A 21,012-nucleotide genomic window follows, 5' to 3' on the forward strand; every position below is an offset into this window, starting at 1 on the left:
ATCCTAATCTCACCTTAATCCAACTCCTTTTTCTTTCAAACCAAACTCATCTACCCCACTGTAAAACTATAAAATATATTTCCAAGTAATTAAGTGATATTTTCCAAGTAATCTCCACTTCTGACTTAAGTCTTTTCTTCAGGGTTCTAGGGAAGGAAGGGAAGTAGTAATATTTAAAACTATATAAATTCTGTAATAGACACATTACATAGTAACAAAACTAGTTCTTCCCTAATCAAAGCCATCCTCTAATATCATAATCTAAGACCCAAATACAATATAGAAAACAGCAACAACAAAGACGCATCAAAATAAACCAAATAAGGCATTCTAGGCTAATTAAAATAATGAAAACAACAAGTGGAAACAGATATCGAAGGGAATTTGGGAATAATCAGAATTGAACAGATGGAAACAGCTTCACAAACACTGATAAGACATTAATTATTTACTTATATTTATGACAAAAACGTCACTTTGAAGGCATACATTTAATTTAAAACAAATGTAAACAGGGACACCTGGGTGGCTTAGTGCATTAAGCATCCGAATCTTGGTTTCAGATCTCATGGTGGTGAGGTCTGGCCCCGTGATGGGCTCTGTGTTCAGGCGGGATTCTGCTTGTTGATTCTCTCCCTTTGCCCTCCCCCCACTCACTCATGCTCTCTCTCTCTCTCTCTCAAATAAATCTTTAAAACATAAATAAATAAATAAATAATATAAAAACAAATGTAAACATTATGCCACTTATGATAGGTTACAAAATTAGAATAAATGTGTAAAAGCAAATTGGAACACCAAATTTTGAATGATGATGAAATAAGACCATTAGTCACATCAACACAAAGATAAGGGAATGATTTAAGAAGGTATCAAGGATACCTAACCAGTAGAAATAGGGGAAAATAAGGAAATACAAAACAGATAAACTTTAAATTTTAAAAGTGGGCTTAAGGAGGGCACATGATGTGATGAGCACTGGGTGTTACACACAACTGATAAATTATTGAGCACTACATCTGAACTAATGATGTACTATAACTTGGCTAATTGAATTTAAATTAAAAAATAATAAAAAATAAAATAAGGGAAAATGAGTAACTATTTAATTAATTAATTAAAAATGGGCTTTGAAGGGCTCCTGCATGGCTCAGTCAGATAAGCAGCCAAGTCTTGATTTCAGCTCAGGTCATGATCTCGGGGTTGTGAGATAGAGCCCCACCTGGGACTCCTCACTGTGCAGGGAGTCTGCCTGAGAGTCTCTCCTTCTCCTTCTCCCACCTCCTCTACCCCTTCTCGTGCTTGCATTCTCTCTCTCTCTCAAATAAACAAATAAATCTTTTTTAAAAAAATCAATAAAAATAAAAGTGGGCTTTGAAATAGCACCTAAACATCCTTTTTTTTTTAAGATTTTATTTATTTATTCAAGAGAGAGAGGATGAATGGGAGGGAGGGGAAAAGGGAGAGGGAGAAGCAGACTCCCCCGCTGAGCAGAGAGTCCAACTAAGGGTTCCATCCCAGGACCCCAAAACCATGACCTGAGACAAATGCAGACACTTAACCAACTAGGCACCCAGGCTCCCCTCTTTTAAATTATTTCCATTGGCATGGCACCTGGGTGGCTCAGTCCGTTAAGCATCTGCCTTCAGCTTGGGTCATGATCCCAGGGTCCTGGGATGGAGCCCCACACAGGGCTCCCTGCTCTGTGGGAGGCCTGCTTCTCCCTCTGCCTGCCACTCTCCCTGCTTGTGCTCTCTCTCTCTGTCAAATAAATAAATACAATCTTTTAAAAAAATTTTTAATAAATTATTTCTATTGGCATAATTTTGAAAATAACTGCATTTTTTGAACTATCAAAGATAAGTCAAACTCTTCTCAAACATTATTATTAATGCCCTTGCTAATCCTAGAAATACATTTTAATTGTATCAAAATGTGGACAGAAGAAGATTGAGTACATTGACCTATAATACATCATAGGCAGCAAACAGTGGAGCCTGCATTCTGATATCAAGCCATGTTCAGTCCCCTACAACTCATGACCTTTTAAGCAGTAGTGTAGTTTTGCTGGGAAAGGGATGAGAAAAGACACTGATTGAAAGTATGTACGCTGACATAGTAGTTGGGCTCTCTCTCTGCAATCATACACTGTTTACTGATGTGTCTGCTTTTCTCTGGTTATTAAATTGCTTTACTGACATCAAAGAAAGAAATTTAACTTGTTTAAATACTTCAAAATTTATGTAATAGATTTTATACACTATGTTATGCATGGAAAAAATCATAGTGGCTTTCGAAATCCCACATTACGATTTGTTATTCTAATCATTTCTTTCCAATCAGAAATGCATTGTGTTAAGGCAAGTCTGAGAGTAACATTGTATCAAGATAATTTTGAATCTTCTCTTGCTTGCATATGAAACAAAGTCACTTTCAAGTATTGATTTATTTCCACACTTATTAATCTCTAACATGATATAACTATATTGAGATATGAAGGTTAGAATCATAGCCCTAAATTTTAAGGTAACTTTTCTGAGTTCAGATTTATTGAACAAAGACTATGAGCATTTTCATAGTGCAAATGTCCTTTATCTCCTGATATAGAAGAGGAAAATTTATTCATCTGTGTTTTATAGTATATTCCTCACACTTCTCTGAGATATTTACGTCACTGATAAAAACTTGAGGCTTATTTAAAATAAAACCTTGTTGTCTTGAAGATAATTGCTTTCAGGGCACCTGGGTAGCTCAGTCAGTTGGGCTTCCAACTCTTCATTTCAGCTCAGGTATTGATCTTGGGGTAGTGAGATTGAGCCCCATGACAGCTCCATGCTCAGCAGTCTGCTTCAGATTCTCTTTCTTTCTCCCTCTGCCCCTCCCCTGGCTTGTGTGTTTACAGTTGCATGCTCTCTCTCTCTCGCTCTAAAATAAATTAATTAATTACATCTTAAAGATAATTGCCTTAACTAGCTATGGAACTGTAAAATTTCATTTTAATTCTCCTCTCCCTAAGAATTTACTTATAACATAATCCTTTCCTCTTCTAATAAAACACTTTATGGAAAATAAGTATACTGAGAAAATCTCTTTATAATGTCTGAGCAAATGATTTTGATATGGAGCTAGATTTAAAATCTAAAGCTTACCAAAAGTTTTCTAGAACTATTTTATCTTGTTGTTTGTCTGCTAATACTGTATTTAATTTCATGCAGGCTTATACCATTCTTGTTAATTCACTCGCTTGCACACGGTCTATATGCAATGTTCTCGTACCTCCATCACTGTCTCTCTGCTGGTTTCATTTCTGGCTGTTCTGTGGCTTGTTTGTCAGAGATGAATGGGAAATCAGTCAGTTGAGATCCTAATATTTGATTTTTTCAGCTTTTTGCTTAGCAGCCTATCACCCCGTGTTTCTGGATGAAGAGCTAGGACTGTGACTGGAACATAAGCCCTGTCTGTCTTTGAGTCCCTGTGATTCCTGTAAACTAAAAAGCACGACCACCAAGGACATCAGCTATGCAAGCTAGTTAGTTAACACATTCTATCCTGTCATCTCACTTTTCAATCTCCTCTGCTCACAAGACAAGGATTTCCATAAAGTAGGCTGGCTATCCTGAAGTTAGGGTTCTAAGGCTATTAGGTCTTCCAGTCCAATCTGCAATTTTTTATATGCCTTTCCAGAACTACATTTTTTATTGAGGTAGCATTTACATAACATAAAATGCACCATTTTAACCATTTTACTGTGTGCAGTTCAGTGGCTAGTCGTACATTCACACAGTTGTGCAATCATCACCATCATCTCCTTTCATAGCATTGTCATCACCTCAGGTAGAAACTCCATATCTATCAAGCGGTGATTCCCTGTCACTCCCTTCCTCCAGCCCCTGGCAACCACTGATAAGCTTTCTGTCTCCAGGATTTGCCTATTCTAGATATTTCATATAAATGGAATCTAGAACATATGCTGTCTTTTGTGACTAGTTTCTTTCACTTAGCATAATATATTCAAGGTTTATGTATGTTATTGAATCTATTAATACTTTATTCTTTGCACAGGTGTACCACATTTTATCTATTCATCAGCTGATGAACATTTAAGTTGCTTCCACTTGGGCACTATTATGAACAATGCTGTTATAAACATTCATGTATTAATTTTTGTTTGAATCATAGCATATTTAGCTGTGCTTTTTAATATTTAAAAGAGCTGGTGATGATATTAAAGGAGCATATAAAATTGGAGGGATAATCATATACATTGTTTTCTGAGTCAGCATAATCACATTAGCCGTAGTAGAAATATAAATGAATCATATTTTATTTGAAATGCATTCATATGCCTAGTGCTCAGAAATATGGTGAATGGGAGCCTCTTTTAATTGGATTCTGAACTTTGTTTATTTGTCCTCTTCTTTTTTTGAGTACTTCTCTAGAACAAGGTGATTTTAGCTCTCTTACACCTTCCTTAATCAGCCCAAAATGACACTGTCATTTCTCCGGGGATCCCAGGTTCCTTTTAGTTAGTGACATTTAAAAACCAGTGTGGACATTGGTTATGTTGGTTAGTGAGTTATTGCTTATTAGCCCTCCGAAGACTGTGTGTGTGTGTGTGTGTGTGTGTGTGTGTGTGTGTGTGTGTGAGTGTGTAATACATTCATACCTATACTTCCAATTCTGATATACCCCGCACAGGTTACTTAAGAAACAACTGCTTGTGGGGCGCCTGGGTGGCACAGCGGTTAAGCGTCTGCCTTCGGCTCAGGGCGTGATCCCGGCAATCTGGGATCGAGCCCCACATCAGGCTCTTCTGCTATGAGCCTGCTTCTTCCTCTCCCACTCCCCCTGCTTGTGTTCCCTCTCTCGCTGGCTGTCTCTATCTCTGTCGAATAAATAAATAAAATCTTTAAAAAAAAAAAAAAAGAAACAACTGCTTGTAATTTGTTTCCCTTACAGTGAGAAGCCTCAGTATCTTTTTCTTCAATGCCACACTTGAATAAGCCTAGAGCATGCAAAGAAATTACAGAACTGATAATCCATGTCACTGTGAAAAGTAAACCAGATATCCAGAACTCAATTTTTTCATAACTTTTAAATTTATGTCTGATGAAATGAACAAATCTTAAGTATCCAATTTGATGAGTTTTGACAAATATAAGCCATATTCTTATTAATTATCAAGATCAATCAATTAATTGTGGTTTCTACTTTGTGTTATGGATTAGTTTTGGTATGATTTCATTAAAATTAATCAATAAATATTTTCAAGAATATTGACTAGGGAAATGTATGATGACTGTAGACATAGACAAGAATAAATACCACTGACACATATGGAAGATAATCTTGAGCTAACAACTTAATCCCCTCTATGGTATAAACCAACTGGCATAAGGGCAAAAACATTAGGAGAATTACAGATTTGTGGCATCCATTGTTTTAGTAGCTGACACTTAGAGTAACCCTAGTTTCAGAGAAAATAAAACATAATTCAATCTTTAAAGAAGTCATTTGAATTATGAAAAATTGATATTTGAGATCACTTACCATGGAAAACTTGTACAGAAGTAAATGGCAATAACTATATGACAGGAATTAATTTCATCATATATTGCCATATTCAATAGATTCATTGACATGCTTAAAAGATTAAGCTTATTTTATGTTTTTGAAAAAGAACATGTAAGAAATCAACTACATGTGTACTAAATCATATTTTACTTTCTACTTCAATTTTTAAAATTTGCCCAACATTAATACTAAAATAAGGGGTGCCTGGATGTCTCAGTAAGTTAAGTGTCCAAATCTTGATTTCAGCTCAGGTCATGATCTCAGGGTCATGAGATCAAGACCCACCTCCTTGGCCTCTGTGCTCAGTGGGAGTCTCCTGGAGATTCTCTGTCCCACTCTCTCTCCTTCTCCCCCTGCTCACTCTCTCTATCTCTCTCTAAAATAAGTAAACAAAATCTTTTAAAAAATACTAATATAAAATGACACAAATGAAATGTATGATTCATTGCAAAAAAAAAAACTGCTTTCTTACCCTGTCGACAATTGACATTAAAAAAAATAAATTTACAGAATATTTCTTTACATTACAGAAAGTTAAAGTCAGGATGTATAGAATGGAAAGAGTTTCTAAGCTCAGGTAAACTGAAGGGATCCAAATAATTAGATTTTAAAGATCAATTCTAAACTGGAAGAGTCAAAATAGTTTTTGTTCAACGTTCATTTTATGTTTTCACGTTAATTATTTCTTGTTACTTCTCCGAAACAGAAAATATCTTACTAAATACATCTCTGAAGGCTTGTTTAACTAGCTGGTTTCTGAGAGTATAAATGAATGGATTCAACATAGGGGCAACTGAAGTATTGAGCACAGCGACTCCCTTGCTTGAAGTGACTCTTTGATTTGCAGATGGCTTTATGTACATGAACATACAACTACCATAACTGATGGACACAACGATCATGTGAGAAGAGCAGGTAGAAAAGGCTTTTTTCTTTTGCTGAACTGAAGGGACTTTTAGAATAGTTTTGATGATGCAAGAGTAAGAAAGGATTACTAATAACAATGAGACAATAATGATCATCACAGCTGAGAAAAAAGCAATCAGTTCTAGTAAATGTGTGTCTGAGCAAGAAAGTTGCAGGACAGGAGAAATGTCACAAATGAAATGATCAATAATTGAGGCACAGAAATCCAGGTTAAGAGCCAAAATCATTGGAGGGAAAACGACCAGGAATCCAGTTGCCCAAGAACTGAGTACAATCTGATGACAAATTCTGCTGCTCATGATGGATGTGTAATGCAAAGGTTTGCAGATGGCAACGTAACGATCATAGGACATAGCTGCCAGAAGGAAAAATTCTGTAACCCCCAAGAATATGTAAAAAAATAACTGAGCTATACAGCCACTATAGGAAATGGCTTTTTCTCTGGTTACAATGGTGATTAGGAATCTGGGGATGCAAACACTTGTGAATAAAATTTCCAAGAAAGAGAAATTACGGAGGAAGAAATACATTGGGGTCTTGAGATGAGAATCCAGTAGAGTAAGGGCAATGATGGTTACGTTTCCTATCATACTCAGCATGTAATTTAGAAGTAAAAATAAGAAAATTACACTCTGTAACTGAGGATTATCTGTCAGTCCCAGAAGGATAAACTCTATGTATTTTGTATGGTTCTTCATTTCTTTTTTGTGATTTCAAACAAATTCTAGAAATAAAATGGTACAATAATATGAGTAGCTTTATATCCAGGAAGTGATACATAAAAGGATCCATAGTCATATACACACCCATTTATGAGGAAATACTCCATGAGGTTGAAGATATGATCTAGAAAATGACTAAAGAAAAAGAGTGTAAGAGTGTAATACCACAACAAAATAAATACTAGCTAAATCTAGAAAAATTGAAACAATACAAAGCAGATATAACCACATTTACAAAAATCCAGTAATGAATCTGAGCAAGAAGAATGTATTAATGGCTATTGAGGAAATAGGACAATCCATTCTTAAGACTGAAGTTTCGATGGGTCTTTCATTGTTTAAGAATAAATATTTAAAGACTATTCCCCCCAAAAAGATAATATCCAAAATAATAAATTGAAAGTATTATAACAATAAGTTCAGTAATGTGAAAAAACTCTTTTTCCTTTAAAAAGCCACAAATGTTTAGAATATATAATGGAATATCTACCTTTCTCAAAAGACAATTCAATTTTCATATTACATATAAGCTGTATGTCATGGCATAGTTTGAAAAGTATGAAACAATCCAAATATTTAAAAATAAGCAATTCTTTAAATAATTTTAGTCATTAAGATAATTACATTTTGAAGTCATTTAAAATATTCTAAATGTATTTTAGATACAAACTGCAGAAAAGTTTATACAAACTGACCCCATTTTTATAAATGTCTGCATCTCATACATGGAGGTATGATTTTGGCAAATATATAAAATAAAGTACTTTCAATGAGTTGTTAAATTATAGGGCATTTATGTTTTTCATTAAAAATTCATTCTTAATAATATCCTATCAAAGAAATGCAATGAAACATGCTTTCTCTAGCTTCCTAATTTATTATTTTATAAAAACAATGTGAATTCAGAAACTTATTGGTTATATAGTTTAGAGCCATATTTTCAATTAAAATAAATCTAGTGATGCACTTCATTTTCCTGTTAACCTGAGGAATTGTTATCAATTTGCTAAATAGGCTATTTCCACATAAACATAAACATGGCAGAGAGAAAAAAAATAAACTATATCATATAGTCTATGTTTTCTTTCCTTTAAATAAAAAAATATTTAAATTACACCCCTTATTTGTTTTGTCAGTTATCTTTGCCTGTTCTGAAGTTGTTCTTCTTTTCCTTACTGAATACATAATATTTTTCCTTCTACATGAGTTAGCCCCTTACCTCATATACAAATTCACAAACTGCACTAATTATCAATGATAAGTTTTTCTTGCTCAAAGTGTTAATCAGAATTAGCACCTCCAAAGAGCTGTCTTTCCTATTTTTAAAAAATGTATTTAAACATGTAAAGCCAATTCTCCAGGAAAAAATATCCTCCAACCTTGTTATGTTTGATTGACTTGTAGAGGTGTTCTGGCACTCTGTTTATCTATAATCCTCCTTCCCTCCACAATTTTGCAGTGCAGTGTCTGGTTTAAACCACTAAAGTATTAGAAATGCAGGTGGAGATGCATAAATCAAACTTGAAGCTCTTGCATTTGTGAGCAATAACTAATGCTTTATACACGGAGCAATAATAAAATATCATTTTATCACTGCTATTTATTTGTATATAACTTACAAGGTATTTGTAATTATTCTTAAGTGTTTGAAAGAAAATAACCCTGCTCTTTTAAAATATCACCACTATTTTACTTACCTTGAGCAGTTTATGTTGGTTTTTTTTTTTTTTCTGTAGATTACGTGAGCAAGGATCAACCATAATGAAAGGCAAACAAGCTCACTAGAAAATAATATTTAATTTTGTAGGCAGAATGATCAATATAAAATCATCTCATGTTAATTCAAAGCAAATAGATAAAGTGTGGCTATTTTAACACTGATTTTTCTGCACTATCACATAACATGCACTAAACACATGGTAGTATCTGTGCCTTGGATAGTCAAGATTTCTCATAAGCTCCTCTTTTTAATACCATACAATTTATAAAATGTGTGTCCAAATAATCCCACCTCACAAACATTCATGAAGATTATCATAGCTGAGATGATTAGCTTGAAACTTGGGAAATATTTATTAGTTTCAAATTATCTAAAGGGAATGAATGCATCTCCACAGGAAATCTAAGGGGAGGGTGTCTCTAAGGAGAAATAGGAAAGATGAGAAAACATTGAAAAGAACCTACAAAGCACCATTGGCCTTGTCTGTATCGTTTCATCAAATAGAAGCTTATTGTTTCAGGCACGATGATAAACAGCTGTTAGAGTTGTCACATTAAAAATGCTCATTTCAAGACAATCATCAAGACAGTCATGCTCTAAACTAGCGGAGTAGTTTGGATCATACGTAATGATACATGCCAAGGTACCGATAATGTGTGCCAAGATAATTCCTTTTGAGGTTTTGTGGGTTTTTTCCCAACATGTGACTCTATCACTGCAAGAACGGCATATGGGTACCTAACTCAAATACTTCTCCTACCTATGTTTTCTACAAGCAACTGTGTTCAATATTAAGAAAAGACAAAGAACTTCTGCATAATATTATGATTTGAGAATGAATATTTTCTTCAGTGATTTGAGAATGTATGCCTAAATTCAACCTTTTTGAAATATTACTAACCGCTGTAACACTGATTGCATATTGAATTCATTTCTTGATTTCTTGAACATTTACTATACATGAAGTACCCTGCTGACTGCCATACATACGTTATTCAATTTAATCATCATAATAGGCAAAGTACACATAATCATGAACTTTTTTGGCTGTTGAAAAAACTGAGAATTAGGAAAATCAGTTTATGTGCTCACACTCATGAGAAATTTTCAAAAATATAGAGACAGAATTGCAATTAGATCTTTAATTCCAAAGTGTAATTTGTTGACCATTATGCAATATTTCTAATTAAGTAAATGGATAGTTAGATGACAGGCAGATGATAATTAGATAGATGATAGATATAGATGATAGATAATAGATGATAGATAGATGATAGATGATAGATAGTAGATAGATAGAAGAAAAGGGTATTTAATTTAGGAAATAATCAACAATCTAATGCCTGATACCATACCTAGAATATAAGTGCTGAACTTTTTTTTTAATGAATAAATATATGATCAAAATTTGACATTCTTATATCATAAATGCAAAAACTTTTTCAAGAAATGAAATGAATTCATGAAGCTTTTTTGAGTATACCTTTAAAGTAAAATTTTGATTTTTCAACCATATTTTATATATTTTAAAGTTTAAAGGACCATATTACAGGAGAAAAACTACAATTCAATATAAATAGAAATACATGAAGTAACAGTATTTCACACTGAACAAAACACAGGGGTAAAATGCAAAGAAACAGAAATAATTTAGTATGTAACTCCTTAAAATATCATGCTCTGATCACTGACTGTCCCTGAGATATATTCTAAAGAGTAAAAGGATGACAAATAAATCTTTAACTTTAGTTTGTTATCATTGGTGGTACTGATAGCGTCATTCTGATTTCATCTTGTACAAATTTTAGCACTGGGCAAATTAGTAAATATTTTGATGTTGACAACTAGGAATCTGTAGAGAAAAAGGGAGGAAGGAGAATCAAATTTGAATGAGAAAATAATTCAGAGTGACGGATTAGGAATTAGAGGCAGCAATGTCAACTAATGATTTCTTAATGAATTTTTGTCCTAACTTTGTCCTTTGAAAGATCCTAGAAAGCTTTTGACAGCATTACTATGCCTAAAACCAAGGGGAACATTCCAAAATGACACACGAGACTTCTTGGCCAAATTTTCTACTGATCCCTCTATTTTTCTGACTTCTGCGTACTGGATTGGTCCAACATTCAGTCTTTGGGTCTGTTCTCTCTTCTTTCTACACTTATTCCCAAAGTCCTCTTACTCAGTAATGTTTTAAAACTCCAACTGTGTGCTGGAATTTAACCACATCTCACTATTCCCATGACCACTTTTCTGGTTAAAATCACCCTTATTTTTATTTTGACATTTTACTAACTATTTTAGTAGGCAAAGGTGTTGAGATTAAACTCCTAGTATACGAGAAACTAGTGTTGAACATCAGTTGATGATATGCTGGTTTTTTCAAAGCTTTCAACTTTAGTTAATATATTATTAGCATACTGATAAAAATTAGCATTTTATGTAATGGGTTCAAACATACCACTGCAGGTTTTTCTGCCCAGATTGTATCTTTCTCAGTCCCTAAAATGGCATGAAAACAACTGCCTAATCATTTGGGAGAAAATTCTATATCCTCATACTTTATACCAACTATAACCCAACAGTAGAGATACTGATGTGAATAAGTCATAAAGTTATTGGAAGAAAATATAAGTAAATATATGACAAGGTCAGAATCAGTAAAACCTCTCAAGTCATGGCAACAGATTCAAAAATAATAAAATAAAAGATATATATTTTGCTATAGATTAGCCAAATTTTCTGTATACCACCACCCTCTAAATTATATTAAATGTTCAATAACAAATCATTAAATAGGAGTTGTAATATATATGACTTGCAAAGACTTAATATCCTGAATAGATGCAAATATTTTAGGAAAGGATAAGGAATCACTTTTATTCAAAAACAATGAAAGGATAGTAATATCATGTTCATAAATAAAGCATAAATTGCCAATAACATTTCAAAAATTGCTGTATATAATTAGCAATCAACAAAATGTGAATTAAAGTGAATAAAAAACAAAATATTATTTGGATCATCATATTGACAAAGACTTAATACATTGATAATGCATCTTGTATTACTAATGCATCTTCCAATCTCCAAGGACGCTGTCCCAATTCCCAGATGCATCAGTTAGGTTTTGTTTTGTTCTATTTTTCTATATTAAGTACACTTTACAATCATTAGTGACTTTGAAGTAGGGTCACAAAGGACACTTTTTTTTTAACTTAGTTGATCTTACCTACATGACAGGTTGACTATGTAAAGCATCCTCAATCATATCTTGGTGAAACTTTAAGGAGACCTCCCCATGCTAAAATTGTTTGGTCAGATCATCAACTTTTCAAAAATCAAAGAGAATTTCTGGTTTTCCTTTGCCTGTTTACTAGTCTTTCCTTCTATATAGCTAATCAGATTATACAGAAATAGTTCCTTTTAAAATTTAGATGGATATTATAATTCATGATAAATGTTACACCTAGGGATATAAAAATTTACATAGCTTGTGCATGCATTTCCACTGCTACCTTTGAGTGTAAGTTAAGTGAGAAAGCATAACTACATTATATCCAGGTCACTACTGATAGTTCTTATTTAACTGTGAATTCCACTAAGGATCTGTGTGGATAAAACAAAGATTGGAGCCTGAATGAGACACCAAAGTGTATGTATGTTCATATTTCTCAAATCAATTATTTTGTTATGAAATTTGGAAAAATAATTAAAATATTTCTTGTCACTTTCCTGTGTATCTATCTATCTGTGTATGTATCTATCCATCTATCTACATTGATATAGAAACACATATATATATATGTGTGTGTGTCTGTGTACTTTTAAAATTTTGGATAGTTCATAAGGATATGAGAAATTAATTTCGTTTCTAAAATGTCATTTCTTTTTCAAGAATATTAATCATGGAAGCAGATGAAGACAGTTCTAAGCGTGCTTTATGAATTGGTTAAGTATGAGAGCAATAAGATGGTTAGATCTGATAGGCATATAATGCATTACCTATTGCCCTAATTACCAACCTAATTACCATATACCAACACCCACACACACACTCACCCACACACATAATCTCAATTGTACAATTACATCTCTTCAACTTAATAAAAGTTGGTTGACCTTTTTACCTAAGAAAATCTTTTTTTAAAAAACAAATACTTTTTACTGTCTAGGTATATTAAATAAAAATTAGTAAGTTACATCTACAATGTAATTAGTTAGAATGTTTCTGAGGCATGTTTCTGAAGTAAGGAACTAGAAGGACAGGGGTTGTTTCACATCCAGGGATAATACCCAGGATCAGCAGGGACGTTGCTGGAGGTTACAATAGGGAATGAAGGGAAGATGAGCGTAAGAAGAAAGGAAGGTGGGCTCTGCGTAACAATTCCGTGTTTCTCGTGTGAGCTACTGTAGATATTTCAAGTGTACGTCTGCAGAGCACTTAAATAGTTTTTTGCCCATGAGTCTATTTCAGTGCTTGTTCTCTCTGATAGTGTCTAGAAATTCAGAATGCTACCTTCTGTTATGAAGCTTTCATCTGAGACCGTTCTGTCAAACAAGGAACCCAAGAGCAGGCTTTGGTCAAAACTAGCCATGTAATACCACACCAGCCAATAGAAATGCTAATTCCAGTCCATCTGACTACAGTCTAAGAAGTTTGCCCTATAAACCGTCAGTAAAATCTGAAGAGTATCCCCATCACAGTTAAGGGACTTTCTAGTAACATGTTCAGGTAAGTACAATAGAAAATTATCATTACCTCCTATCTAGAACTCTTTAAACACTTCATTACCTTACACTTATTTTTTAGGATCTCCATTTTTTTTCAAACATGGTCTATATTAGAATTTAAATGAAAAGTCCTGTGGAGCTGTGACCAGTAGAGCTGATGAAATGCCCAACCTAAGAGACTCTGTTCTAATACTCAAAAATTAGGGCACCGAAGGGCCAGGGGAGCACAATACTCATTCCTATATTGAAGGCAGAACCTTTACCATTGGTATAGTATCTTCTGTATGAACCACAAAAACTAAAGGACTTTTGTTAAGTAGAATCTTGAAATAGAAGGAAAGAATATATTCTGGTCTTTGTAAATATCTATGAGTTTAATTAACATACTGAGAAACCATTATATTCCAGGAAATGTGATAAGATCTGAGGCTACTGCTGAGAATAAGACGGGCCCTGATCTCAAGATTATCACAGTCTCATTGGGAGACAAACAGTAAATAAACAATTTGATAAGCTCCGATGTAGGGATAATTGATACAGGAACACAGTGGAGATGTAGCCAGCCTCGTCTACAGGAATTGAAGTAGTATCTCAGAACTTATTCTAGATGCAGTGAGGAAAATATATTAAAATGATCAAAATAGGAGACAGGAAGTCCAGTTAGAGTATGAAGTTTTTATATCGAGTATGAGATCAAAGTGATCTGAAGTATGGTAGAAGCAAATGGAATGGAAAAGATGGACTTTTTTGTAACATATTAAAGATGTAGAATCTAAACAGATTGGTCTTATCCAGATGTGGGCAATAGGGTGGAAGGAGGTCTTCTAAAAGAAGAGGAATAATAATGGATTAAGCAAGAGCAGGGGTAGTAGATTAGTGGATAAAGATGCCAGATTTCAGTAGCCTGAGTAATGAATGAAAGATAGAGGGGTAGAGAAGAGAAGAGATGAAAATATACATAACGACTAGGAGAATCACTGAAAAGGCATGGTCTTTGAAATCCAGTGATTGGATGTTAACCTGAGCTATGCTAGTGAATACAACCTGTGCCAAGCATGGCCTCATATTGCAGTAGATGGAATGTATATAAAAAGTGTTTGGTGCATCACTAAGAAGTGTAGAAATAAGGAACTAGTACAGAATACTGAAGTGTCAGATGAAATGGTATTTGGGTCTGCCTTGTTTTTTTAATTCTTAAATTTTGCAATAGTTTAACATTACAGAAAAGTGAACAAATTATAAGGGCACAGTTCTAGACATACAAATAGAACATGAACTGTATCACCTAAGCCATATATATACCTAGACCAGGTCCATACATGCCTCACTATCCTGATTTCTAACTCCATCAATTAGTTTTGCTTATTTTTGAAATGTGTGTAACTGAGATCATATTCTACATATTCTTTTGTGTCTTGCTTCTTCACTCAAAATCATGCTTGGGAGAACTTTCCATGCTATTGAATGTAGCAATATTATTTTTATCTTCATTGTTATGTCCTTCCATTTTATGAATATATCACACTTTAAAAACTGATTTTATCACTGATGGACTTTTTAATGTTTCATGATCTTTGGGTTATTGGGAATAATGAGGCTAAAACTTTCTTAAACATGCATATATTTTGTGTACATATGTGCACATTTTGATTGGGTAAATACCCAGGATTGTAATTTCCTGTTTCATATATATCGGACATCAGCCTAATAAATACATTCAAAAAGTTTCATAGAGTTTATAGGAATGCACACTCTAATCTTCACAATACTTGGGATGGTCCATCTATTTAATGTCCATTATTCTCATGGTTGTGCAGTAGTTTTGAATTTAATTTCCTTTTCCCAAGTACTAGAAAGTTCACATTTCATATGTTCACTGGCCTTTAGATATGCTCTTCAATGAAGAAATGAGTCTAATTGTTATTAGGTTAGGTTTTTCTTTCTTACTGAGTTGTAGTAAATTTTATAATATCTGGTTACAGTCCTTGACAATCATTGCAAGTATCTTCTCGCATTCTGTGACTTGTCTTACTTAAATCACTTTTAGCGCACCTGCGTGGCTCAGTCAGTTAAGCATCTCACTCTTGATCTCAGTTCAGTCTTGATTTCAGGGTGGTGAGATCAAGGCCCATGTGGGTCTCCATGCTGGACATGGAGCCTACTTAAGAAAAAAATCAATTTTATTAAAGTATAACTTACATATAATAAAATGCACTTATTTTAAGTGTAGCATTCCATCGAGTTTTGACAAATGTATTATACATCTAACTACTAATACAATCAAGATACATAAATTTCTATCATTTCTAAATGTTTGTTCTCTTTCCCAATTAATTAACCTTCATAATAGATTTGGGTTGTCTTTTCCAATTAAATTAAGTCTTACAGTATTTTCCCTTGAATATGTATATGTTTTCCCTTGGCATACTACTTTGAGATTTATCCACATTATCACACAGATGAATTCTTTATTCTTTTACTGCTATGTAGCATTCTATGTATAAATATACCACTTTTTTTGTCATTTCTCAATGATTACTTGTATTACGTTCCTCTTTTGATTATTATGAATAAAGTTGCAATTATCAAGTCTTTCTAAGGTCATACTTTTTTTCTCTTAGGTAAATTCTTAGGGATGGATTTGCCATGCTATATAATAGATATATTATTAATTTTATAAGAAACTGGAAAACTGCATTCCAAATGGTTTTGCTGTATTTCCACCAGCAATATATGAAAATTTCAATTGCCTCATGTTCTTCCCACCCTTGCTATTGCTAGTACATTGATTTTTGGCTATTGAAACAAATGTTTAGTAATGTCTTATTATCATTGAGTTTTTATTTCCTTAATGACTAATGATGTTGAGCATCTTTTCATGTGCACATTTGATACTCATGCCTCTTCCCATATGAAGTATATGCTGAAATCTTTGACCAGTTTTATTGGGCTCTTTGTCTTCATATGAGTAAACCGTGTGTATGAGTATGTGTGTATACTTATACATACATGTTTCTTTGTATCTTTGTCATATTAGACACGCAATATAGATTAAGTAAGATGTATTTCATATCTATGAAATGAAGCATATCCATAATATATATACGTGCATATACATATAGTGTGTATAGACATATATGTTATATCTACATGTAACCTTTGTGAGATACATGTCTTGTAAATATTTTCTCCTAGTATAGGGCCTTTCTTTTCATTTTTTTTAAACAGTTCTTTTTTTAAAGTTTATTTATTTAAGTAATCTCTACACCCCATGTGGGGCTTGATCTCAAGACCCCAAGATCAAGAGTCGCAGGCTCTTCTGACTTAGCCAACCGGGCACCCCCTTTTCACTTTTTAATGTTATTTTTTAAAGATTTTATTTATTTATCTGAGAGGGAGATAATGAGAGAAAGCAGAAGATGGGGAGATGGGCAGAGGGAGAGGGAGAAGCAGACTCTCCACCGAGCGGGAGCCTGCCCTGGGGCTAGATCCTAGGACCCTGGGATCATGACTTGAGCAGAAGGCAAATGCTTAATAGACTGAGCCACCCAGGCACCCCCAACAGTGTTTTGAAAAACCATTTTTTATTATGTCTATGATCTATATTTTCCTTGTGTTCATTTTTATCCATATGTATATCTTATTGTAGCAACACCATTTGTGATAAGACATCATTTTTTCCCTCACTTTGCCTTATGTTACTCTATTTCAGTACACGTTGTTCTATCCCAATGAGTTATATGTGTATGCATATCTCAATGTCAGCTTTTTAAAGTTTTCATTGTATGCTATACTATTATAATTTTTTCAATTTATGCTCAAGTATTTCATGTTTAAATGATGCTGTAAACGACATTTTAAAAAATTTTTTAAAAGCTCAAATTCTCATTGTTGTTATACACAAATACAATTTTTAAATATACATGACACTCTCTCTTGTGCTTTTGCTAAACTCATTTATTCAAGGATTATCTTGTTGGTCATTTAGGATTCTTTATCTACCCAGTCATGTTACCAAAGGAAGATGATTTAACTCCTAATTTCTAATTACAGTATCATCATTTTTTTCTCACCTTATTTTATTGGTTAGGAACTCCAGCACAGTGTTGAACATGAGCTGTGAAGTAATCATCCTTTCATAGCTCATGATTTTAGAGGAAAGCTTTCAGGCTTTTCTCCTTCTATTTGATCTTAGCAGAAGTTTTGTTTTGTTTTTTTATAACTGGGTATCCTATCACATTGAGACAGTTTTCTCTGCTTCTACTTTACCGAGAAATTTTCAGCATAAATAAGTGTTGAATTTTGTCAAATATTTTTTCCTGAAACTATTCAGAAGAATTCTCCTTTTTTCTGTTATTGTGGAGAATAAGTTAATTGATTTCAAGTATTGAACCGACATTGAATTCCTGGGGTAAATGTCACCTTCTCCTGACGTGTTACGCGTATATTGCTATTGAGTATAATGAGTTTGGTGTGCTATTCTTTTGTTGAAAGCTTCTATCTACGCTTATAGAGGATATTGGTCAATAGTTTTTCTTTTTTCGTAATATCTTTGTTCAGTTTTGACATCATGGTAACACTGACCTTATGAAAGGAGATGGAGAGGGTGCTTATATATTCTGTTTTCTGAAGAAATCTGTCTAATATTGTTTTTTGTTTTGTCACATTGTCTTAATGATGGTTTCTTTAAAATAAGTTTTGATGTAAAGCAGTGAAAACTCCCATCGCTTTTTATGTTCTTCAAATGTGACCTCCTATTTTGGGCCTTGCATTCTCTCTAAATCTTACAGGTGTTTTTAAATCCTCAAAAACTAAGGTGGGGTACATTCCCTCCTCTTATTTTCTCAAAGAGATTGTGAGAATCCATAATATTTCATGTTTAAATATCTAGCCCTGGAAATTTTGCTTTAGAATGTTTTTAACTACAAATTCAATTTCTTTAGTAGTTGTAGGATTATTTCAGGTTATGTATTTCATTTTGGATGTGTTTTTGTAGTTTGCCAACTTTGAAAAATTCATCTATTTCATTTAAGTCGTCTAAAGTATTTGTGTTAATTGCTTTTAGTATCCTCTACCTAGCCTTTCAATATCTGAGATCTGGGGTGATAGGTTTTGTTTCTGATTTTTCTAGAAAGTGTGTTTTCCCTCTGTCAGTGTTTTATTTTGTTTTGTTTTGCTTGTCAATCTGGTTAGAAGTATATCAATATTATTAATCTCTAAAGAACCTGCTTTTGGTTAAATTAATTTTCTCTACTGTATTTTTGTTTTGAATTTTATTGATTTCTGGTCTTATCTTTATCTTAACTTCCCTTCCATTCTTTGGGTTTATTTCACCTTTTTTTTCTAGTTTTTTTTAATTGTCAAAGATTTTATATTTGATTTGAAACTTTTTTCTTTTCTAATATAAACATTTAACATTATAAATTTTCCACTCATTCTTGCCTGCTTTCCACATATTTTGATATGATGTATCTTATTTTCATTTATTTCAATGTGTTATTTTATTTCCTTAGAGTCTTGGTGGTTGACTCATAAATTATTTCGAAGTGACCTGTTTAGGGCTGCCTGGGTGGCTCAATCATTAAGCACCTGCCTTCAGCTCAGAGCCTGATCCCAGGTTCCGGGGATCAAGCCCCGCATCGGGCTCCCTGCTCCACTGGGAGCCTGCTTCTTCCTCTCCCACTCCCCCTGCTTGTGTTCCCTCTCTCGCTGGCTGTATCTCTGTCAAATAAATAATTTTTTTTAAAGTGGCCTGTTTAATTTGTAAATATTTTCTTTCTGGGTTTTTTTGGTTATTGATTTTCAGTCTGAATTCTTTGTGGTCAGAGAATATCCTCTACATGATTCCAATTTGTTTAAAATACATTCACATTTGTTTTCTATTGCCTCTCTTGTTAAAATATCTATCTTGTTGAATCTTCCATGCACACTTCAAAATAGCATTCTGCTATTATTAGGGAGAGTTTTCTATAAATATCAATTACATAGAATTGATTGGAGATACTGTATAGTTTTTCTTTAATTTTGTTGCTTTTCAGTTAACTAGTTCCATTGATTAGTAAGAGAAATCTCCAACAATCATTGCCAATTTATCTCTTTCTTCTTTCATTTTGCCAGTTTATTCTTCATATACTTTGATGCACTGTTAAATACATAAATAATTTGAATCTTTACGTATTCTTGGTAAATTGGTTCATTTATCAGTGTGTAATTTTCCTTTGTGGTGTTATTAACATAGTTACTCCAACATTCTCTTTACTATGGTTTACACGGTACTCATTTTTTAATTCTTCAGCTTATCTTATTCGAAGTGAAGTGTTTAAATACTACATCTGGGGGGCAATTTTTTAAAAGACACATTCTAATGATCTCTATCTTTTAATCAGTGTGGTATGTTTTGATCACTTATACAATGTAAATATTTATGTTTGGATTTTTGTTAATCGTTACTTGATTTTTGTTTGTTCCCATTGTTGTTCTTACTTTTGCTTCCCATTTCTTGCCTTAAAATTAACAGCCCTAGTGTTTCATTTTAATTTATATAATGTGTTTTTGACTATACCATTTCTTAAAAGTTTGTGTGTGAATTATCATATACACAGTAAACATTTCACAGATTGCTTAGAATCCATTTTTACCACTGGAGGTAGAATGAAGAAAATGTATTACTGTATAGGACCCTTCTCTCTTCCGTTCTTTATTGTGATTTTCATTTATATTATGTTTATATACATCAGAAGGTCCATCAGATAATGTTGTAATTCTTGCTTTCGACAATCAGTTTTATGAAAGAATTTGTATAATTTTGGTATCATATGGTTTCACTCATTTATGGAACATAAGAAATAGCAGGAAGATCGGTAGGAGAAGGAAGGGAAGAAGGAAGGGGGGTAAAAAGAGGGGGAATGAACCATGAGAGACTATGGACTCTGGGAAACAAATTGAGGGCTTCAGAGGGGAGGGGGGTGGGGGAATGGGATAGGCCGGTGATGGGTAGTAAGGAGGGCACATATTGCATGGTGCACTGGGTGTTATACCCAATTAATGAATCATGGAACACTACATAAAAAACTAAGGATATACTGTATGGTGACTAACATAACATATTAAAAATTATTAAAAAAAAGAATTGGTGTTTTTGTTTGTCATAAATGTTTAGAAGAAATCTACAATTAAGAGATCTGATCCTGGAGTTCTCTTTATAGGATGATTTAACCATATATTTGTTTACTTTAATAGATACAGGGCTGTATAGATTAGGTATTTCATCTTGAATTAGCTTTGGAAAATTATATCTTTCAAAGAATTAGCTCATTTCATTTATGCTACTAAATC

The 21,012-nt window shown here is 33.3% G+C and overlaps 1 protein-coding gene across 1 annotated transcript; it reads right to left on the reverse strand.

Annotated features, from left to right (window-relative positions):
• Positions 1-6,263: 6,263 nt before the first annotated feature.
• LOC103656571 (olfactory receptor 6C70-like) lies at positions 6,264-7,199 on the reverse strand. Its single transcript, XM_008683987.2, has one exon. The coding sequence runs from the start codon at positions 7,197-7,199 to the stop codon at positions 6,264-6,266; it is 936 nt and encodes a 311-aa protein (XP_008682209.2).
• Positions 7,200-21,012: the final 13,813 nt, after the last annotated feature.

This window comes from Ursus maritimus, unplaced genomic scaffold, assembly GCF_017311325.1.
Source record: "Ursus maritimus isolate PB19 unplaced genomic scaffold, ASM1731132v1 scaffold_53, whole genome shotgun sequence".
NCBI classification, from domain to species: Eukaryota; Metazoa; Chordata; class Mammalia; order Carnivora; family Ursidae; genus Ursus; species Ursus maritimus.